At 46.4% G+C, this 19,772-nt stretch overlaps 7 protein-coding genes across 7 annotated transcripts in view; 3 read left to right on the top strand and 4 right to left on the bottom strand.

Annotated features, from left to right (window-relative positions):
* LOC136191720 (ubiquilin-4-like) overlaps window positions 1–1,656 on the bottom strand; it is a gene marked incomplete in the record, with an annotated part of 2,265 nt that extends 609 nt beyond the window's left edge. The window contains 12 exon segments of the mRNA XM_065980112.1: window positions 1–42; window positions 101–161; window positions 213–296; window positions 342–470; window positions 524–595; window positions 653–706; window positions 761–783; window positions 865–1,039; window positions 1,097–1,180; window positions 1,237–1,286; window positions 1,347–1,449; window positions 1,499–1,656. Of these exon segments, the coding sequence (XP_065836184.1) occupies window positions 1–42; window positions 101–161; window positions 213–296; window positions 342–470; window positions 524–595; window positions 653–706; window positions 761–783; window positions 865–1,039; window positions 1,097–1,180; window positions 1,237–1,286; window positions 1,347–1,449; window positions 1,499–1,612 (991 nt within the window).
* Window positions 1,657–1,659: 3 nt separating this feature from the next.
* On the top strand, window positions 1,660–3,337 carry LOC136191725 (cytosolic Fe-S cluster assembly factor narfl-like). The gene has a single exon (XM_065980120.1). The coding sequence runs from the start codon at window positions 1,714–1,716 to the stop codon at window positions 3,109–3,111; it is 1,398 nt and encodes a 465-aa protein (XP_065836192.1). The 5' UTR covers window positions 1,660–1,713; the 3' UTR covers window positions 3,112–3,337.
* LOC136191732 (uncharacterized) lies at window positions 3,074–5,101 on the bottom strand. The gene is made up of 12 exons (XM_065980130.1): window positions 4,961–5,101; window positions 4,855–4,903; window positions 4,607–4,680; window positions 4,497–4,554; window positions 4,323–4,441; window positions 4,213–4,276; window positions 4,043–4,153; window positions 3,856–3,986; window positions 3,697–3,809; window positions 3,535–3,641; window positions 3,351–3,482; window positions 3,074–3,299 (listed from the first exon to the last, which is right to left on the bottom strand). Exons 1-12 carry the CDS (start codon window positions 5,042–5,044, stop codon window positions 3,226–3,228), a joined length of 1,116 nt encoding a protein of 371 aa, XP_065836202.1. The 5' UTR covers window positions 5,045–5,101; the 3' UTR covers window positions 3,074–3,225.
* Window positions 5,102–6,373: 1,272 nt separating this feature from the next.
* LOC136191724 (glycosylated lysosomal membrane protein A-like) lies at window positions 6,374–8,413 on the top strand. The gene is made up of 5 exons (XM_065980119.1): window positions 6,374–6,753; window positions 6,809–7,450; window positions 7,504–7,742; window positions 7,796–8,071; window positions 8,132–8,413. The coding sequence occupies exons 1-5, from the start codon at window positions 6,667–6,669 to the stop codon at window positions 8,310–8,312; spliced, it is 1,425 nt and encodes a 474-aa protein (XP_065836191.1). The 5' UTR covers window positions 6,374–6,666; the 3' UTR covers window positions 8,313–8,413.
* Window positions 7,535–13,745, bottom strand: LOC136191716 (IQ domain-containing protein H-like). Its single transcript, XM_065980106.1, has 37 exons — window positions 13,662–13,745; window positions 13,488–13,607; window positions 13,357–13,442; window positions 13,270–13,308; window positions 13,155–13,221; window positions 12,992–13,108; window positions 12,849–12,932; window positions 12,716–12,790; window positions 12,612–12,665; window positions 12,495–12,549; window positions 12,413–12,438; window positions 12,266–12,364; window positions 12,118–12,219; window positions 11,986–12,069; window positions 11,890–11,933; window positions 11,763–11,840; window positions 11,658–11,709; window positions 11,550–11,606; window positions 11,445–11,498; window positions 11,321–11,387; window positions 11,164–11,270; window positions 11,036–11,102; window positions 10,904–10,987; window positions 10,598–10,847; window positions 10,455–10,540; window positions 10,318–10,403; window positions 10,223–10,267; window positions 10,035–10,128; window positions 9,887–9,981; window positions 9,693–9,825; window positions 9,528–9,637; window positions 9,304–9,468; window positions 9,023–9,238; window positions 8,844–8,969; window positions 8,699–8,760; window positions 8,535–8,643; window positions 7,535–8,479 (listed from the first exon to the last, which is right to left on the bottom strand). Exons 1-37 carry the CDS (start codon window positions 13,707–13,709, stop codon window positions 8,405–8,407), a joined length of 3,318 nt encoding a protein of 1,105 aa, XP_065836178.1. The 5' UTR covers window positions 13,710–13,745; the 3' UTR covers window positions 7,535–8,404.
* A 66-nt stretch (window positions 13,746–13,811) lies between these two features.
* LOC136192030 (fibroblast growth factor receptor 3-like) lies at window positions 13,812–15,954 on the top strand. The gene is made up of 7 exons (XM_065980505.1): window positions 13,812–14,457; window positions 14,516–14,703; window positions 14,752–14,856; window positions 14,913–15,127; window positions 15,182–15,222; window positions 15,274–15,370; window positions 15,415–15,954. The coding sequence occupies exons 1-7, from the start codon at window positions 13,899–13,901 to the stop codon at window positions 15,803–15,805; spliced, it is 1,596 nt and encodes a 531-aa protein (XP_065836577.1). The 5' UTR covers window positions 13,812–13,898; the 3' UTR covers window positions 15,806–15,954.
* On the bottom strand, window positions 15,802–18,275 carry LOC136192032 (atlastin-2-like). The gene is made up of 11 exons (XM_065980506.1): window positions 18,217–18,275; window positions 17,484–17,677; window positions 17,191–17,436; window positions 17,095–17,145; window positions 16,982–17,044; window positions 16,835–16,927; window positions 16,652–16,778; window positions 16,474–16,601; window positions 16,363–16,419; window positions 16,244–16,315; window positions 15,802–16,198 (listed from the first exon to the last, which is right to left on the bottom strand). The coding sequence occupies exons 2-11, from the start codon at window positions 17,664–17,666 to the stop codon at window positions 15,899–15,901; spliced, it is 1,320 nt and encodes a 439-aa protein (XP_065836578.1). The 5' UTR covers window positions 17,667–17,677; window positions 18,217–18,275; the 3' UTR covers window positions 15,802–15,898.
* Between the last annotated feature and the right edge of the window lie 1,497 nt (window positions 18,276–19,772).

Genomic DNA, 19,772 nt, shown 5'->3' with positions numbered 1-19,772 from the left:
TCTCCGCTGAGCCAGATGTCGCAGACTGACCGCTGCCCGAGCCTGAAGATGCTGTAGATCCTTATTGAAATAATATTATGAATTCCCTGTCTAAGCCTGCCTCCTGGTCCTCCACTGCCAAAAAGAGCAGCAAACGGATTCTGAGCCTGAGCAGCATCAAGCTACACAAAAGATAAACGATTGATTTCTTATTAGGAAAGATCAATGTTTACCGCTTGTTCTTGAGCGGCATCCATCATTGGCTCCTGTATTTCCGTGTACAATCGACGAAGAGCATTAAAACCGCCTGGCATGGCCTAGAGCACAGTGCATATTCCTCCCTGAGGATTCTAAACACGTACTTCCAAATTGCTCATTGCCCTGTCCTGATTTCGCATCATTTCTCTCATCATTGCTGGATTGCGAGCCATCTGCATGGCCTGACGAAGCGTTTCCGGGTTATTCAGTATGTGACCTAGCTCAGGATTGCGCTGGAAAAAAAACACGTTTGTAAAACTCAAAAGAATCTATTGCGTCCCCTTACTTCGATAAGAGATCGCATCTGAGGATTAGACTGAATCATCTGACGAAGTATTTCCGGATCATTCATCATTGACTAGAGAAACAGAAAGAAGTGAGATGGGGATTACTATCAGAGATTTGTTGGCTGAACCTGAATGAGAGGATTCTCCATCATCTGAGACATCATTTCAGGATTTGCCATCATCTGATATATACAGAACATGAACGAGAAAGTCAAACAGGAACAGAAAATGCCCACCTGTTGCTGCATCTGCTGAAAGTCTAATCAGAACAAAAATTTAATAAATGCCAAGAAACGTTACGTTATGTATATCAGGGAGACACTCTCTACTTTTACTTTACCTGCACTACCCATTCCTCCAGCTCCCCCCATTGCTCCTCCCATTGCTCCCCCCATTGCTCCCCCCATTCCACCACCAAACGGATTGAACCCAAATAGGGGAGGAGCTCCCCCGCCAGCACCACCAGAAGGAGCAGCAGATGCTTGACTCCCCTCACTGGGTAAAGGAGGCTGAGTCTAAAAACGTTTTCCTCATAGAAAAATTAAGTCTTAATACACATTAGAACATCATACCCCAGGTGCTGAAGGTGATTGTCTAGTCGCCGAAGCTGCCTGGGGTGTGGCCTCCGTAGTCACGGTATCTTGATTTCCGGAAGGCTAAAAGCATTAAATTCCATCAATAATAATTATTATAATTATTATTAATTTTGTACTTTTGGCTGAGATTTGATGACCAGATGAATTGCCATTCCGTCTTTGATGCCTTGACGCGTCGAAACAAAGGCTCGGTTTATGAGAATTTCGACAATATCTCTTCGCGTACCGTGTTTGGCGAGACTGTCCGCATCTTTGAGTATCTTTCCCGAGAAGATGAGACAAACGCCCGCTATTGGCACGGCGAATTTCTCCGCAACTGCTTCTCTGAGCTGAACGACGGCGAATGATGCGACGATCATTGCGATTTTCGACACCTACATCTTTGATCGAGGCGTCTTCAGATATTTCGACGACTTCTTTCGCCTTCGGTGTTTTCACGGTGACTTTTATCGAGCACTTGCCGACGATTTCCTCGTTGCGTTCTTCGGCCATGACTTCGCCTAAAATGGAATATCCGGGTTCGGTAAGGTCAATGAAGAGTCCCCGTACGCGCAGGAGAACAAATATTTAATCCGTGCAGACTGTCGTTTTTCATGGCTTTTAGCGGTGCCCTTCGGCTCGTCGACCTCGACGACTTTATCGGACCGTCGACAGAGTGCATAAAACCGGTAAAAGTCCTCGAAGGAAGCGAAAGTGCCAGCGTTGTACGAATCAACGGCGGCGAAAGCCTTCCCAAGGCTCAAATCACGCTAAACGACTGCCTCGCGTGCAGTGGCTGCATAACGTCGGCCGAATCAGTTCTAATCTCGAAGCAGAGCGACGAGGAAATGATTCGCGTTTTCGCTGCAAACAAATCGAAGCCGCTCGACGATCCGTCGCGACTCGTTCTAATCGTATCGATATCGCCGCAGTCGGCCGCGTCCCTAGCGACACGCTACGATATCGCCGCCGCCGAAACGACGACGAAACTCGCCGGATTATTCAAACACCTCGGCGCCGATCACGTTTTCGATTTATCGCTCGCAATCGCGATGTCGCTACGCGAGAGCGCGCGCGACTTCGTCGATCGCGCGCGCCGCTCTCGCGAAGCGGCGCCCCTTCCCATGCTCGCCTCCGCGTGTCCCGGGTGGGTATGCTACGCAGAAAAAGCGCACGGCTCTCACATCCTTCCTCACATTGGCACCGCCAAATCGCCACAGCAAATCATGGGATCGCTCGTGAAACATCATTTCGGTCGACGATTCGGCAAAACGCCCGATCAGATTTATCACGTCACCGTCATGCCTTGCTACGATAAAAAACTCGAAGCGTCGCGAAGCGATTTTTACGATGATATTTATCGAACGCGTGACGTCGATTGCGTTGTAACTTCCTTGGAAATCGAAAAACTGATCCAAGATCAAAATATTGATATGACTCGTCTTTCCAGCGTCAAACCAGATTTTCTGACGTCGAATCAACACGGCGAGAGTTGCTATGGTAGCGGATCCGACGGATACCTCGAATTCATTCTCCATTACGCAGCCAAAGAACTTTACAATTGCCCAGCAAAAGAGCTCAGCGTCAAAACGCTGCGAAATCGCGATTTTAAAGAGGTGACCGTTGCTGTTGACAACGGCGATCCCGTGGTACCGTTGAAGTTTGCTATTGCCTATGGCTTTCGTAATATTCAGACTCTGATTCAAAAAATCAAGCGAAAGAGATGTGACTACCAATTCGTCGAAGTCATGGCGTGCCCTTCGGCGTGTCTAAACGGCGGCGGGCAAATTCGCGCGCGAGAGAACGAGACGAGCAAGGACGTTCTTGCTAAGGTAGAAACCCTGTATGGGTCACTGGGAAGCGAGAGCGAAAAAGGGAAACTTGAAGCGGCACTAGGGGAAGTTTATGACGTGTGGCTAGGCGGGGAGGACTCCGAGACGGCGAGAACTTTACTTCACACGCGGTATCACGCGATTGAGAGAACCATAAACCCGTTTACTGTGAAATGGTAAGTGAACAGACGGGAGAAAAAACGATCTACATATATCTGTTTGTTGCCTTATAAGTAAACCATTCAAAGAGTCAATTACATTGGCGAAACTGAGACTCTCTTACTTTCTCTGTCTTTATTCTGACTTCGTTTTCGAGGATAGCTGTTTCCTCCTCTGACGCAACATATGACGATACATTTTCACTGCACCTGCACATCGAGAAATAAAAGCCTTCTCTCATTCCATTATGCCCTTCTTACCTATGGCCACAAATACGGGATAAAACTGATTGACCCACGCTGCATTGTAGGAAATATTCAACGGATTAGGAAGCGTCCAAGAGTAGAGACCAGTTTCCTGGAGATACGGCGTCGCGGAGAAGCCCACCCAAGCTAGAATTAGTTAACTCAGTTGTGCACATAAAGGGAAATATATGGGCTGCACCTTCAAGGAAGAAGCCAGTTGGATACAAAATGATCCAGCCAGAGTATCTCAACCAAGTAATAAGCCAGTTTCTTTTTTTGATGCATGCGAGAGCGTAGTAAGGATAGCTAGGAGTGCGTTCGTGATTGACTAGGGTGGTTCCTATCGTGAGGATTGTCTTACCGAAGAAATTCTGCAGCTGACCAGGCAATGTAAAGCCAGGCTGTCGTCCAATGAGAGTGGAGTTGCGGCAAAGGATTGACGAGAAGAAAGAGCAAAACATTTCTAGCAAATACCTAAGAAAAATTAATTAATTAATTAATAACAGCGTGTTTCCCCTACCTGCACAATTGTCGTTGATACGCCCGTTCGAACAAAACCCAACAGGGGATGGACTATTTCTAGAAAAGCCATGCCCTGTCCCAAGTTCATGAGCGTCGACGTGGCATTATAGACTTTAGACGCGCCCTCATCTTTATATAGGCAAAGATACAGGATACACAGAGAGAAATGCAATGAACCAACCTACCGAATCCATAATAAATGAACTGATAAGCGGCTACGATCAGTATCAATGTAAAGACGACCCATTGAAGGGAATTGTATGTGAACAGATAGATGCTGATGAGCAAGCGCTTGACTTCAAATGGAAAAACGCGTTATGGAGTGTCTTTGCTACTTCACTGTTATCTCTCTTACAGTCTTTTTCGGCTTTTTTGATCTGCTTCTCTATGGTGCCATTCACGAAAGGAGACGTAAATTCCTTACGCTTTTGATGAATAAGAAATTTATACAAAGTCATTCTCTACCTTTCTTCGTTTCGTTTCCTCGTCTTCTGAATCGTCCACTTGAATCAGATCGAAATTGACACCGAGCCAATGGGGAGTCCCATTGCTGCCTGCAACCAAATTAGGCCACTCTTTCTCGCCTATATAAACCAGCTAAACATAATCAATTTCTTATGAATATCATCCTGATTTCACCAGCAGCTTTTCTGATCTTGAGGCAAACCTCTCGTCCTTTTACCTCATAGCAACAATCCTGTAGAACGACGTCAGCCAAACGCTCGAGAAACTCCGCAAAAACGACTTACTTTCTGAGAGATAGAGTCGTAGAGCTCAACATCAAATCCATACAAATTCTTCCCCTGTGACCCCACTCCGGTCGCTATACACACGTACAAATGACTACGTTTCCGGGGGAGGAGCCCCCCTAGCGTATTCTCACGAGACCCTACGCTATTTGAGATCATCGCGTTTCGCAAAAACCGTCTGGACCAGTTTAGCTCGTGACGACGAAAGTTCGTCCGATCGTCAGCGCGCTCGCGTCGCGTCGTCTCACCTTGGAAGCTCGCGCGTTTGTCTTTCCACTCGACGGCAATGGAGTTCGGCTGCCAAAAGTCGCGTTACTATCGCAGGCAGATGACGCTCGTTCGTTCACCGCTCACCTCTACGTCGCACAATTGAACGGAGAGATAAACATATGCTCCCCTTTGACCCCAGAGACACCTTGGCGTGATCGTCGACGACATTTCTTTTCTTCACAGCTCGTGGACTGCGACACACGCGCATGCCCAGAATGTTCGAGAACACTCATGACTGCTGACTCAATCGACCTTTCTACATGTACCTATTCATAATTTTTTAAATTATGCCTAGCTGCAGGAAGTTTGTGTACTCTAACCACGAAAACCACGCAAAAGGATAAATCCCGGATTACCCTAAGTAACATTGTAATTAGTCCGTGCACGAAAAAAAAACGCAAACTGCGCTTTGCTACTCTACTGTACAAAAAACCCGTGTCCCCTTCAAAGCCAAACCGTATGGCTAAGTCGCGATTTCAGGAGGCGGGGAAACTTGGGGCGCGGCGTTCGGTCTCGCGCCGCCACCGTCGTCACTGCTGTCACCTCTTTCGAACGACGAGGGAGCCAATCGCGACGGTGCCGACACTTTCCGATCGCGCGGCATGTTCGCTCGCAGGAGCGGGGGACCCATGGCCGTTCGCGATTTCGACGCGTTATAGTCGCCCGAGTCGAAATACTGTCCCTTTCCCTATCGCAAGGCGAGGGGAGAGTAAACGCGTGCCACTGAGGGGGGGCTGCGATTTCTTACGCCACGTGATATGCGCCGATGGAGGATTTCAGAGCCTTTCGTACGCGTTAGTCCGTACTTCGCTTGAAATTTTGCCTCCTCTTCCTTCATTATCGACGCCGCCTGTCGAAAAAAGCGACGATATCGACGGAGGAGAGGGCAAAGGGGGCGTGAGAACACAATTACGTCAACTGTTTCTTTGCGTGGAGCGGCTTCGCCGTCTGGTGAGCTCTTCTTTTCCATGTCTCCGCGCGCTCTTCGCTTCTAGCTTCTCGACACGAGGAATCAAAACGTCGGCTTCGACTGCCTACCAGACGCGCGTGCGTCCTGAAACACGATCAATAGAATGTAGCGCGCCTATAATCGGTCCGGATGTTGGCGGGAAAATAAATCGTTACCGTAACCACTGTCTGGTTGCGCACGTGGAATTTTGCACGTCTGACGCGTGTCAGACATGAACTTTTAAAAGTTGACACAAATACAAAAATAGTCGGGGTAAAAATTCGCGCACGCGTGCTCAAACGAAAACTATTCTACAAAATTTGTGGTGGTGAATCTACTTGGGCAAAGGTGCCGCCAAGCCCGAAATCTTCCTCGTCGCATTTTTCGGCACTTCGGGTTTGTTCAAAAGCGTGCGAAGCACAGGAGGTCCTGGCGCGCCCGTTTTCCCCTTGGAAGCGTTGTAGTCGCCCGAGTCGAAATACTGCCCCTTTCCCTACGTGCATGACGCGTGTTACGTCACTGTGACGCGAGCTGCAATACGATCCTACCCCTTTGGATATTCGTCTCTGCAGAATCTCCGATCCCTTCGGACTCGTTAGACCGTATTTCGCTTTGAACACGGCGTCCTGCTGCTTCATAGCGGCCTTCGCCTGTGGAAAGACGCGTTACTAGGCAAAATCGCTGGGCAAAACACGGCTTTTTTACGTCGACGGTTTTGCTTGGGGCGTCGCCGTTCTGCTTCGCGTCCGACGGCGGCGAATCCGTCGCTGTAGGAGTATCGTCTGCCATCCTTTCGCACGAGGAGGGGTCGAGTCGCCTTAGCGTGCGCTGATAGAACAAAATGACCAAACTCGCTTTATTCATCTTAGTGCTCTCTGCATCGCTACGCCCGAGCACGGAAGACGACAAGCTAACACCAAAGAGAACCGTACGTATCAAAAAAACGGGAAAGGGATCCCGTTCGAGGAACTCGTCTTGAACAGGTCTCCTTCCAAGAAAATCTGGCGGCGACGTCGCGATGCAAGCTATGCCCATCGCAACAAAGCAAATCGTGCACGCCGACGAATTGCTCGGACTCGTCTCGATGGATGAACGCGACTGGCGACGGTTTCAAACACGCGAACGCGACGCCCGTCGCGCCAGCATCATTCTCCGGCCACGTCGACTATCTGTGGAGCACGATCGGCACGCCGTCAATAGTCGTCGGATACTCGGACAAACCGACGACGATTTCGACCAATTGGACGATACGGGAATTGTCTCCGGATGACAATTCGAATGTTACTGTTGATCTCGATGCGATCGAGATGAAGAGGGATTTCTCCTTTGGGTTTATCGTCAGCAAGTTTTTCACGTTCGACAAGACGTTGTTGAATCTGACCTGTGCCGGATCGCCGAACGGTGGCCTACACAATTGCAATAATATCACATTTGAAGTCAATTCGACTCACTTTCCCGATTTCGAGTGGGAGACGTTTAGCGGGACGCAGACGCTTACTGACAAAGAGGATGGAATAGGAGGCCATTTTAACGGCTCCTTGCCTTTGAAGTACTTTCCTCGCAATGCGACGCAGCGCTATAAAGGCAATCACACCATCACGCCTCACGCGTGGCTCGACATAGAGGTGCCACACGCAAAAGTTCATCTAAGAATAAAAATCATTGATAATTTTTTTAGTTTGCTGCTGCTAAGGAGGCGGGGTCTCAGGATCCGTTTCCTCACTTGCCATTTTCTGTCAATTCGACGGTGATCAACGTCAAGCTCGGGTTGGACGTCGCGTACACGAACGCGAGCGACGAGAGCGTCGTATTGGAAGTCGTCCTCGTTTCCGATCCGGAAACGGCGAACGAAAAAACGATGCCGTACGTCACAAAGAAACGATCCATCGACGACGAATACACGCCGTCGATATTTTAGTAAGAAAAACGCGCGACTTTTCGTTCTTTTCTTTGCATTCGTTTTTACATAGCACGTACACTGGGCACGTGGAGGGCAATAGCGACGCTCACCGGGGCTATGTGCAGTGGAAACCAATTGCTTACACTCAACCTAATAAGCACACGGTTGAAAATAGCTTAGAGATTTATATGCAACCGGATATCAAGACGCTGCCGTTCAATGGCTCGCTACCTCATTCGGCTGTCGCTGCTCTTTACAGCAATCACGCAAGCAAAACCGCTCGCGTTTTCTACATCATATTTCACCCGCAAACACCCGAAGAATCGAATCCCACATATTTTTCCTGGTAAGACAAAGGGGAGGCCCCCGAAAAAAAACCCCAGCTATCCTTATTTCTTTTTTCTAGGAGTTTAGTCATTGGGTACGGTACGCCTGAACCTCAGAAGCCGTCCCTACTTGTCTATCTTACAGTTTTACTGGGTCTCGGCATTCCTTTGGTACTGACTATATTGAGCAGTGTTTACGTTTGCTACAAGAAACGGCAGATGAAGAAGATGAAGACCGCCTCGTTGTTCGATCTTAATTGATTGGACGTCTTTTGTGTTTATTTTGCGCTTTCCTTTGCCCCGCTCGTTTTAATTAAAAATACGAAATACTGTACCTGTGTTGGGCTTTATGACTATTCTTGTTTGGCGAAAGAGGTCTCGTTTTCTTCTGTTATTCCCGCGATCTTGTGCAGTTCCAATGCAGTAGCCTACATATCCATTCCACTCAAAAAGACATCTGTTCTATGAGTGAGAGAGACTTGCCTTGAAATTGTTAATGCCTGGCATCGTTGGAGCTGATATTTCCTGATGTATGATCGAGAGATTGCGAGAAAAGAGAGCGATGGCCGATGGCAAGTCCTCGCCAATGCATCTGTAAAAAGAACCCTCACCAAAACGTTTTAATTAATGAGAGAATGTCTTTGTACATCATTCCAATGCGACTTCGAGTGGAACTGTCGACGAGAGTAAAAACGCAGCCACATCGTTCCTAAAAGACCAATACGACGTCAGAAAGTATTAAGTAGAGTTGGGGTATTAATAAAAGATAAGAAATCAGATGTCTCAGCGAACCTCCATGTCAAATCCGATGGTATGCGCCCGGCACATCTGAAAGAAGACGCTGTACCGTATGACAGACAAATTAGTGTGGTATAGTCGAGCGCTCATCACGCCAAATCGAGCCGCCGTTGGTCGTTTCTGCGTACGACAATCTAATTGGAACATACGACAGGGTTTTTGCGCTTCCTTGCCCGTAATATGACGTCGTCTTCCCATTCCCGGCGTCGTTTTCGTCTCTCCTCTTCCTTCTCTTCGTACAGCCGCAGCTGATTGTCAATTGGTACTTCGAACAGCCCTGACGCAGAGAAATCAAAGTCGCCGCCCGTTACGAAGCGAAATAGCTGGCACATGGCCAGGCTGTCGCTGTATTGGACGTCAAGATCGACGGCCCACACTTGCTGGTTCATCTAAGAAACACCAATAATAGTGATCTTGCTTAATTATTGATTATTTCAAAACGCGTTGTGGCTACCGTAAGAGGATCAATAAAGGTGACGAAATCGACGCAAACGTATCCAATAATCCCGCGATTGCAGCACGACTTGGCTACAGCCATCGTAATTGACTTTAGCTGCTGTGGATCAACGGACGCTTGAGGCACGGACATGGCGCACAAGTGATAAGGTGAATCGTGAACCTCCACGGTAAAGAGCGTCACGAAAAAAACCCCAAGCGCAAAGAAATCGCGCTCAATACCTGATCTCCTGACGACATTAGTCGAATATTTCGACACGGGTCAATGAAAAAATCGACTGTCAGTGACGTCACGCTGTGACTGGGAGGTGCGGCTTCGATAACGCCACCTCCTGAACTCACGAAAAAAATTCGGTCTTAGACACTAACTAGACTCTTTCTACCTACCCCTGCATTCGTCGCCTCGGACAAAAGCGGCAAGAAATTTCTCCCACGTTGGATACGCTCTTTTGTTCAGTATGACAACGTGGTTTCTAAGAATGGAAGGAAGTTCAGCAGCAATGCGTCCATTGGCCGCTTCCTGATATACAAAAGAAAGTGTGCGTGTTGTTTCTGTATTTTTCAGAGCGAGTTTCAGTCACCTGAGCCCATTTCTTTGTCCATTTTTCGCCGTATCGTTGGCTCTCCTTTACCGCCCAATCGTAGCATTGGAGATATTTTGTCACATCGCAATACGCTGGGTAGTGTAAGAGATATTGACAGGTGCATAAAAAGATCACTCGTCTCTACCCATTCCCCTGCTGTCGAATTCGTCGTCCACCTTGAATATCCATCTCTGCACGTGAAGATTGTTCGTCACTAGTGACGCCAAGGAGGTAAACACCTTAAGAAGAAGCGATCAAAGCGGGAGCGTATATTGAGGAATGGGCTGGACACCCTCAAAGACTCAAAGTCTCAAAGACTGTGTTCACGTGTACCTGTTGTTCCCCGTAAATTCCAAGTTCAGAAGGAGGAACGCCCATCTGCAAAACGATGAGAATAAGAGTACACTGGGAAAGACTCTAAAAAATACCTTAGCATCGGCAAATATTATCCTACCGCCTGATTTGGTAGAATACAAACGAGCTACATCCGGTTCAGCAGACAAACAAGGCACACCTAATGCAAAGGATATCCAACCAAGAAAAGAAAAATCGTCTCCTTTCCTACCCAGCATATCTGCTACAGCTACATCGTCTCTCGACACAATACCAGGTACAATAAACGCCGGTCTTCCCTTGATTAGATTCTTGATTCTTTAGATGGAGAAATTGAAGTCTTCCCCTGCCTATGATAGTCTTTCTATAGCTCACCTTTCAATCGTCTTCAAACTGTACATCAGAATAGTTGAAAGAGCCATATTGTGCCCGGTGAACGTATTCAAGCGTTCAGGAACAATGACGTGGAATCGATCGCCGATATCGGCAGCCGTGGCTGACGACGCATCGTCGCCTATTTCGCTCTTACCGCTCTCCGAGCACATTCTCATCAATTTGATGTAGTATTGAAGAGTTTCGTCGCTGAGAGTCACCGGAGAAATGTATATCACTTCTACTAGGGGATCTAGGATACGTGGTCTATTATATTATTGGCGTTTCGGTGGCTGACGATGTCGTGACCTCTGATGTCGCTTATTCGAGCCATTTGGTAATTTTGAGATATGGGGAAATCTTTTAAAGTTTCTCGTATGTCCTCGGGGTAACCTGGCATTAACAAAATTTAACGTCTGAGAAATTTCAGTTAGGTAGTACCTTTAGATGGTATGTGAATAATGACTCTTCTTGACTTTGATATGCTGGCCCAATCATTTTTCAAAGCCTAGACAAAGTGAACACCTTTTTAGCCCATTCGCTTTAGACTCTTCTATATAAATGCACGCCTTTCTTCTCTCGGCAAATCGCTCCAGTTGAAGGGCTCTTCGATTTTGGAGTCTCTCTCGCACACGTCGAATTCTGATGTGCAATAGCCACGTCATGGCAATGACGCCTAACGAAACGTTGACCTTATAAGAAGATAGAAAATATATCAATCGTCACCTGCAGCCCATTTCTGTTTTCTATACGCAAGATACTTTATCCTGTCCCTATATCTCCTGTACTGAGTCTACAGAGGAAAACAACATTCGTTGTGCCATATTTTCTTATGAGAATCAGCTGTTACTTGAATGCAAGTGGCTGCCACGTGGTGTCCATTGGCCGCCTTGAATCTCTGCCCCTAACAACGCCAACGTAAAATATTAGAACAGTCATTCTCTCATTATGTTACAGGAACATTCATCAATCGTCGAACGTCCTTTTGATTTATAATGCAGTTCATAAGCTCCTATGTTAGACCTCTTGACGAGTGATACTACTCGAGATATTCAAGGCAAACCTCTCTAGAGGGCCTATGCTCCAACTCGTAATGCAAAGACAACGCTGAAAGCCTGTACAAATAGAAATGCTGCAATGCTCGGTGTTTTTTTAAAATCAAACGTACTTTTCACAATCGATAACGGCTATTGGAATAGAAAACGCTTTCAGTAGCACTTCCAGCTGCTTGATAATTGAGACAATACTTTGAGAACTATGTGAATCAAACGAAGTACAACGATGATTTCGTTTACCTTCCCCACTGAATAGCATTGGCCTGTTGAAACGCCTCATACTCCTAAATAAGAGACTCCCTGGACTATAAACATTTCCATTGGTTGAGAACTTACTGCTGATGTTGTGACAACAAATCCCTGCTGAATTACAATTTTCTGCGCATCTATCGATGTAGTGGCCGGAGTAGGATACGGTGCCTAAAACAAAAGGCTCAGCTCGCGACGTCCCGCGAGGGATTTTTATACAGGAAGTTGAGGCAATTGGGTTTCAAAAGTGACAGGCGTCAGTCGAGCGGTGGCTTTCGCTGAGAGAGCCGTGCTGCACGAAAGAGTCGACGAGTGACGATTCTACTACACGATTAGTTAAAAGAAACCAATTTTCCTATTTTCATGCCTGGGAAGGCGGCAGCGGCGGCGGAGAGGCGGACACTGATTTTGTAGACGATTTCTTTTCTACCGGTTTTGGTGAAGAAAACGCTTGGTCCGGATCAACCTAAAGAAGTGCGTATTTCCCTCAGGTTTTTCAGATTCATATGTGTACTTTAACGCCGGCTAGATTAGACCCCGCTGTTCGAAAAAGTTATTCAATGAAATAATTAGGTGATGCTCCTCGAGATGCTGACCTGCCGTTCCGTCGCTGATTTTTAGACGAGAGAACTGAGCTGAATGGCTGTGAAGCTAAATTTACGTGCAGACGCCTATTAAAATTCTGCCCCTCCCAGCTCAAGATTTTCTCTCACTCTCGCCTGCCTGTTCTTGACCGGAGACGGCTTGAGCGACAATTCAGCTGCAGGCTAAAGAAGAATAGAGTAAGAAGGTGAATCGATCTCGTAATCGGGCTTACGGGTATTAGTCCTCGTTCAATTAAACTTCGCAATCCCTTTCGTGCATCGTCTTCAGTAATCGGCGGTGGTGTCAACTTTTAAATAATTAAACTTGATTGGGAGAAAATCAAACGTGCACAGAGCTCTGCCCACTTGAGGATCTATTCTATTTTGCCTTGGAAGCACGGTCAACGGTTCCACAGTCGTTCCGCTAACAATTTTCTTTGATTCCTGAACCTATAATACAAGCAGGTTATTCTACATCTTTATGAAGTCTACTGTAGTTTGAGACTTACTTGCTTTTCCCTGACGGCCACGGCTGGAAGAGAAACTCCAAATCTTTGACTGAGAAACTGCCGGGAAACGGCATTTGTCGGATTTCGGATCAACCTCCCGCCCCAAGCCTCTTTGACCTAAAAGATTCAAATTGACAAATGTATTTTCTTTTTTTTCTCTGACTTTTTGGCCAGGCGACGGACTCCCGACTGTCGATGAACCCGAGGTTATTGCTTTCAAAGAAGCGAGCCTAAAATTAATAGATAAAATATATATTTGCATGAGCATTTCCTCAGACTTTGCAGGAGACTTTGACAAAGATCCCAAAATTGGTTCACTAGAAAAACATTCGCTTAGGAAAAAAGTTCAAAAATGCCTTTCTTACCGTTGGAGAACTGGAGAGTTATTGGAAACGAGTGGAAGAGTGAGTACCTGATTGTTTGCAGCGTGAAACGCCTTTTCTGCGTGAGCCTAGTAGAGGAATAAGAACTTTCCCTGTTTATCGACGAAACTCGCCTTTATGCCCCTTTCTGTTCTCTCGATTGCGTTTTCCAGATGTCTAAGGTCTAAAACTGTCGTTTCGCTGTCGCTAGTTGTCGCGAATTGTTCTTTGAGCCGATGAAGTTCGTCTTGAACCTGAAAAGAATCCCTTTGCTATGAAGTAGAGGCAAATTGAGAGTAAAATTGCACCTTTGCTAGAATGTTTCCGACGTCGCCTGCCTCTGAAGTCGCGCTCATGGTCGAGGAGAGGCTTTTCACTTGGCGTCCGGGCTTTAGTCGCCAAATGTTGTCAGGGCGTAGCACGCTACAAACATAAATTAGCTCGAAATAGCTCTGGACCGTGAGAAAGCGGGGTAAACAAAAGACTGCAGGTGCAACGCCTGGAAAAAATCGCGCCATTGCTCGGACCGAGCGTCTCCAGCATTCATGCAAAGAGCTGTATCAAACAGCACAAGCGTCCCGCCCATTTCCGATGTCAACACAGAATGGCTCAACCGAGTCATCGTCATATCGGTTCCCGCGTTGACAGGACTTCTCCTTCTAGCGCTCGCCGCGTTTGGACTCGTACGCTGCCGTACCTACGTAAGACGCCAACGCCGACGTCGCGCCGTCGACGATTCCGACTACGACCCAAGCTCGGTCGAAGCTGCGCAAGTCCCGCCCCAATTTTTCTTCCGCGATCCGACGCGAGCTCTCGCCGCTGCAGCACGCGCGCAGCAGCGTCGGAGCAGTGGAAAGGGGCTTGCCTTCGCGTCGCGCTATTCCGAAGGCTCGGACGCGTTTCCGGACAACTATCGGAGCTATTACGGTGGAAGTGGCTGCGATAGTCAACCGGGAAGCGAATCGAGCGAAGTGAATCTTCAACGCGTCACGCTCGTCGAAGAAATTGGATCGGGATGTTTTACCAAAGTTTTCGTCGCCATGCTAGCGAAGAAGAGTCGGGAGAAGGATTTTGCAGTGCAGGTCGCCGTGAAGCAGCTCCAAGGTGAGAAAAAATTAATTTTTCTTGCCGCCCCGGATGCTGTGACGCAAAAATATTTTAGCCAGGGAGGTTCCTGCTTCTGCACGAGAGGAGATTGCCGCTGAGGTGGAGATGCTTCGTGAAATAGGACAGAGTCCCTATATTGTGCAGATGCTTGGTTATGGGACGAGGGGAGAGAACCTCTATGTTATTACCGAGTACGCAGAGCTGGGTAATCTTCAAAATTACCTGAGAAGCAGAAGAGACAATGTAAGAGTAATATAAGTAAACCTTACCATCCTATGTAATTATATGCAGACTCTGGGTCCACGATATCGACTTTTTCGAAATATATCGGATATGAAAGCGGGCCTCACTGAAATTGATTTGCTTGCATGGGCAGAACAGATTGGTCTAGGACTGGTTAGTTTGAATATTTTTCATGACTCTTGTTATACAGTGTACTCACTGAATTTTAGGAATACATGGCTTGTCGCGATGTCATTCACGGGGATTTGGCTGCGAGGAATATTCTTGTCTTTTCTGAGCAGCGAGTGAAAATATCTGATTTTGGATTATCTCATTACGCATCACAGGCGTCAATTGGAGCGAGACTCAAAGGAAGCAAGCTTCCGCTTCGGTGGATGGCACCGGAGGCGATATTCCAGCAAACCTTTTCCCTAAAAAGCGACATGTAAGAGAAATAGAGAGAGATTCGAAATAAGATATAATGTTGATTTCCTCTTAGTTGGTCATTTGGGATTTTGCTGTGGGAGATAGTCACTTTAGGTACGTTGGATACAAGAATAAGTAGGGAGGACTCTAATGTTATCTCTACAGGCCATACGCCATATCCTGGGCTTGCTGAAAGCACCCTCACTATTAAACTCAGAAAAGGATATAGACTATCAAAACCAAGCGTCTGCTCGAATCAAGTGTAAGAACTCGCCGTTCAGTGATAAATCATTCCATTTGCCCTAGGTATCAGCTGATGAGAGAATGTTGGCATTCGCGTCCCGCAGCAAGACCAGCTAGTAGTCAGGTGAGAGAGCGACTTGCCCAGATGTCTGTGGAGAGTCAGGATACGGGCGATCCTACGCACTTGGACTACAGTCGCGTTCTCACGCCCGATCACTTGGCTTCGTCAACATTGGTCATCTCTGACGAGGAGATCATTGTCAATCGAGGTGGCACTGGACTGCTATCGCCTTGGGCTGCTGTGCAAAGTGCTGACAGTGATAGTGGCAGCAATGCTTCGAGTAGTAGGGTTTCAGGAAAAGGCAGAGACTCGAAAAGAAGTCCAGCCACTTTAGCAAGAACATTAGAAAGTGTTCCCGACGAAAGTAGTATAGATTGGTCTGATGCAGATTGATTAGAAATCACATCAATTCACGATAGACAGCCATACTAAACACAACACTGAAAGAAATTCATTTGCAGAAAATAGTCATTTTTGAACTTGCAATTAGCGACGGGCCAGAAGCGCACCAACAACTCCTGCAACTCCTGCAACCGTGTAGAGCTTGCTTTTGTGGTTATTCCAAGTGCGGCGTACAGCTGCTCCAAGAGTTCTTTGTCTGTTTTGCTCTTGGAAGTTTGCATACGCCTTCTCGATTCGTTCTTCAAGAGAATCACGATACCTCTTTCCAAACAGACGAGACCCCATTTTAGGATAAGCATCAAACGCTTCAAAGGCACGCTCCTTTTTAACTCTATGCTCAGATTCGAGTTTAGGCTCTGGTATGTAGTTTTTCCCGTCAATGATCTAGATATGTAACTGTTTGAAATAAAAAATGAAAGAATTTCTCACCTTATCCATCTCTTCCATGTAGTAAGTAGAGACCATACTCACAGCCGCCTGATGATTAAATTCAGCAGTGGACTATGGCGCAAAAAAAAGGATTATTTCATACTGCGTTTCTACAGTACCTCAAAAATAGTCTTCGGAATTGGCATGCCTTGCGTAGTGAACGCGTCAGCGTATTTCTTCAAACAGATATTATAAAGAAAAGCATCAACAATCAATAATTACAATAGTACCTTGCTTATACTAAAAAGTCCACGTCCTGTTATTTCTTCGCCGGCTATTTTTTTGACCAATAGTTTACTTGGAGTCAATAAACTCGGAACAAAATTTTTTAATTGCGTCTTGAATTCGCCTCTTATATCTGCCAAAGCTACGATGACTGCAGACAGGAAAGCCTTCGTTCAAAGTCACCTGGAAGTCTTCCTTCAAATTGCTCATTCTCAGTGACTTCAAATCCAGGGTGAGGCATCAGAAAACAAGTCAAAGCATCAAAGCACTGCTGCACGTGCTGGTGAGTTAGATTCGGTGAACTTCTCTCCTACGATATTTAGAACGTACGTACAGAGATAGTTAATAATTTAGCGAATTCAGCACCTGGAAACAGCGCGCAAGATAGTCTCTTCCTCCTTCGTATCCATACTTGCTCTCTCTTGGCCAGCTCCAGTCTCGAATAAGAAACGTTAGATTCTGGGAAGAAACTCCCAGTCAGCATCAGCATGAACAACAAGATCTTCAACTGACTTGAAAAGGCTTGCTAGATGCTGATGATCCTTCCAAGGCCAACTCGCCGTATTTCACAAACAGCTAAAAAATAACGTTTTTTTTGGAGTAATAAAAACTGCACAATAAAATACCTCCAAATGCATCAAATCACTTTCACTTATCATACGAGGCAAGTTGTAAATCTATACCCCAGATCTAAGATATGTTCAAAACGTTTGCTTGCTAACCTGGACAGAGCTAATCAAAGTAGAAAATGCAAACAGCATTGTGTTTTCCTTCACCGATGCCTGAGTATCAAAAACTCCCTGCGTGTCAATAAACAAAACGGCTATTTCATCTTGATGCTCAGGTCGTTTCACAATAAATGGTTCGTCCCAAATCCAAATTCCGGTTGTATTTCTTTCGCTTCCTCCTCTCCAGTGAAATTTGCGTTCAGTAACGTCGTCTTGATCTTCCAGCCAAGTACCGGTAGACTAAAATACCACGTTGAGTAATAACAACATAATTTTTAAAATTAGACCTTTTGATTCATAAATCCTAAGAAAAAGTTGAGGAGAAACGATTTTCCGCTTCTCGTAGGTCCAGAAACAGAAACTAGAGAAACCTTTCTTTCACCAATCTTTTTGCATATTGCACTCAAAACATTTGAGTCAAAACAAAAGGTGTCATCGTGAACATCCGCTAGTTGAACAGAACGGCCCATGCTTATTGTTCCTATCAGATTGTGATTAATTGAAAATTTGAAAGTCCAATTATCGTTATTATAGCTCAGGTACAATAAAGACTAAGTGTTGCCATAAACTACTTCAGGAGAGCACATGAGGAGGTTATTCGCTATGACTGTCTCACCCCACCAATTTCCAGGAACAGTCCTCCTACACCTGGATTGTTTGCGTCTTGTTTTCAAGGAGTAGACTAATTTATTAAATATTGGCCAAGTTTACTAGATGCTCTCTTGCTAAGACTGCTTGGCTTCGTCCACACTCCGAGGGGAATATGGGTTTGATATTTACAGTCTACGCACATCAAAGACGCCGGCCACATTCTTAGGCTGGACAGTACAGTAGATGCTCTCTTGCTGAGACTGCATGTTTGGCTTCGTCTACTCTCGATCCCTGTACATTAGTTCGTACCAAAAGTTTAAATAAGCGCTAGACAGGCCAACTTGTGTTTGAAAAAACAACACTTTTAGACTGATTGGGCCAATATATGCGCAAGTGGCATTGCCGGACAAATCGATCCACATACTGTACCTGTTGAGCAAGAATAGAAAGTATCTTCTTCGTCCTCCTCCGCCAGCTCAAACAAACACGGCGAATGCAAAGAGGCAAATGAACGACTGTTATCGGTGTCAGGGAATTATAGAGGTTTTCCATAATTAGCAACACGTGATCCATCGATCCACACAGGATCGAGAGAGGTCTCCTTTTCGTTATTCTTCAGCCCATTATGGCTTCAAATCGGCGAATTTAGGGACACCGGACATATTTCCTGTTTATGCGTAACCAATCAACAATTGAATTAATTTCCTTATTAGACGACATCTCGTGAATGTCTCGTGAGACACAAACAAAGGGCGTTGCGAACGGTATGACAGACTTCCGCCCCAAAACGAGCAAAATCCTTTCAAAACGGCACAGCGTGGCGTTTATCGCATCCATCCATCAGAAAGCCTCCAGCAGCGCGAAAGCATTCTGCGGGTCACGGGGCTGATCAGGGCACAGTCGAACAGCCCAATTTGCATCGCAGCGTTCTGAAGAGGTGACTCTCCAAGCCGATCTGTTTGGGCTGGACGCGCCTTGTTTTCGAAAAAAAAGTGGACAAATAAATAATAGTGGATGAATAAATAATAAGAAGCATTCCTCGCGTTAAGTCTATCGCTCTCTTCCGCCTTTCTTTTGAGAAAGAGGCACTTCGTCGCTGTTTATCCGGGTTTGGAGACACCGACGCGGAGCGATAAAATCGAACACCCATCGCGTTGGCTTCGCGAAACAGCGCTGACGAGCCATTACCATAGAGTTTTACAACAGTTTTATTTGATACAAAAAAGAAAAAAGCGCTGCATGCGCTCAATCGCTCGCAAACTCCTTCCAATCGTTCCTTCTTCGATTTGATCGTTTCGTCTTCGTTTTCTTGAGCCTTCTCGTCCATATTTCCACCTAAAAAACATTCCGTCGTTCCGTCGTCGATTTCTTGAGCTCTTTCGTTCGCGTTTCCGCCGAAAAAAGAAGAAGATTCGTCTCTAATCGTTCCATCTTCGTTTTCTTGAGCCTTCACGTCCACATTTCGATCTAAAAACAAAAAATATCGCTCTCTGTCGTTCCGTCTTCGATTTCTTGAGCTCTCTCGTCCACGTTTCCACCTAAAAAAAAGAAAAAATTAGTATCTGTCAAAAAATCGTTGTACGTACCTTTTTGCTGCGTCCGTATTCGCGCTATCCAGGCTACACCGCGCGGAGGTTCGGACGCTTCGTAGCCCAAGGCAGCCACCGCAAAAGCAATGGCCACCCGTTCCAAAAAGTGTCGGGCGAGCCACGACGTCATCAGCCACCCCACCGGTACCCGCCTGGATGAGAGACGGCCCCTAATACCGTAGTCTCCCGGCGCGGTGGTACCAAAAAACCCTTCGGTATGTGTTCCTGAGAAGAACCGGGGCTACTGGAAGTGGAGAGCGGTCGACCACCGTTTGTAGGAGTCGACAGTAAAGACAGTGCATGCCGGAATCGAAGTCTCCTGGGTCGGATTATCTTTGGTCTAATCGCGCTGTCGGGTGAGAAAAGTGCCGGCAACCAGGCCATGGTTGAACACCC

This window comes from Oscarella lobularis, chromosome 10 (genome assembly GCF_947507565.1).
Source record: "Oscarella lobularis chromosome 10, ooOscLobu1.1, whole genome shotgun sequence".
NCBI lineage: Eukaryota > Metazoa > Porifera > Homoscleromorpha > Homosclerophorida > Oscarellidae > Oscarella > Oscarella lobularis.
The sequence above is the reverse complement of the archived record's forward strand: the minus strand, read 5'-3'. Positions and strand labels throughout refer to the sequence as shown.

Coding starts and splice junctions, on each gene's coding strand:
- LOC136191725 (XM_065980120.1), top strand. CDS start 1,714: ATGGCTTTTAGCGGTGCCCTTCGGCTCGTCGACCTCGACGACTTTATC.
- LOC136191732 (XM_065980130.1), bottom strand. CDS start 5,044: ATGTCGTCGACGATCACGCCAAGGTGTCTCTGGGGTCAAAGGGGAGCA. Junction 3,642..3,696: donor TCAGCTGCAGAATTTCTTCG/GTAAGACAATCC, acceptor ACGCACTCCTAG/CTATCCTTACTACGCTCTCG. Junction 3,483..3,534: donor AACTGGCTTCTTCCTTGAAG/GTGCAGCCCATA, acceptor AACTAATTCTAG/CTTGGGTGGGCTTCTCCGCG.
- LOC136191724 (XM_065980119.1), top strand. CDS start 6,667: ATGACCAAACTCGCTTTATTCATCTTAGTGCTCTCTGCATCGCTACGC. Junction 6,754..6,808: donor AGCTAACACCAAAGAGAACC/GTACGTATCAAA, acceptor CGTCTTGAACAG/GTCTCCTTCCAAGAAAATCT. Junction 7,451..7,503: donor ACGCGTGGCTCGACATAGAG/GTGCCACACGCA, acceptor TAATTTTTTTAG/TTTGCTGCTGCTAAGGAGGC.
- LOC136191716 (XM_065980106.1), bottom strand. CDS start 13,709: ATGAGCGCGACTTCAGAGGCAGGCGACGTCGGAAACATTCTAGCAAAG. Junction 13,109..13,154: donor GTCCGTCGCCTGGCCAAAAA/GTCAGAGAAAAA, acceptor TGAATCTTTTAG/GTCAAAGAGGCTTGGGGCGG. Junction 12,933..12,991: donor TGGCCGTCAGGGAAAAGCAA/GTAAGTCTCAAA, acceptor CTTGTATTATAG/GTTCAGGAATCAAAGAAAAT.
- LOC136192030 (XM_065980505.1), top strand. CDS start 13,899: ATGCAAAGAGCTGTATCAAACAGCACAAGCGTCCCGCCCATTTCCGAT. Junction 14,857..14,912: donor AACAGATTGGTCTAGGACTG/GTTAGTTTGAAT, acceptor ACTGAATTTTAG/GAATACATGGCTTGTCGCGA. Junction 15,128..15,181: donor TTTTCCCTAAAAAGCGACAT/GTAAGAGAAATA, acceptor ATTTCCTCTTAG/TTGGTCATTTGGGATTTTGC.
- LOC136192032 (XM_065980506.1), bottom strand. CDS start 17,666: ATGGGCCGTTCTGTTCAACTAGCGGATGTTCACGATGACACCTTTTGT. Junction 17,437..17,483: donor TAGGATTTATGAATCAAAAG/GTCTAATTTTAA, acceptor GTGGTATTTTAG/TCTACCGGTACTTGGCTGGA. Junction 17,045..17,094: donor GTGATTTGATGCATTTGGAG/GTATTTTATTGT, acceptor GTTATTTTTTAG/CTGTTTGTGAAATACGGCGA.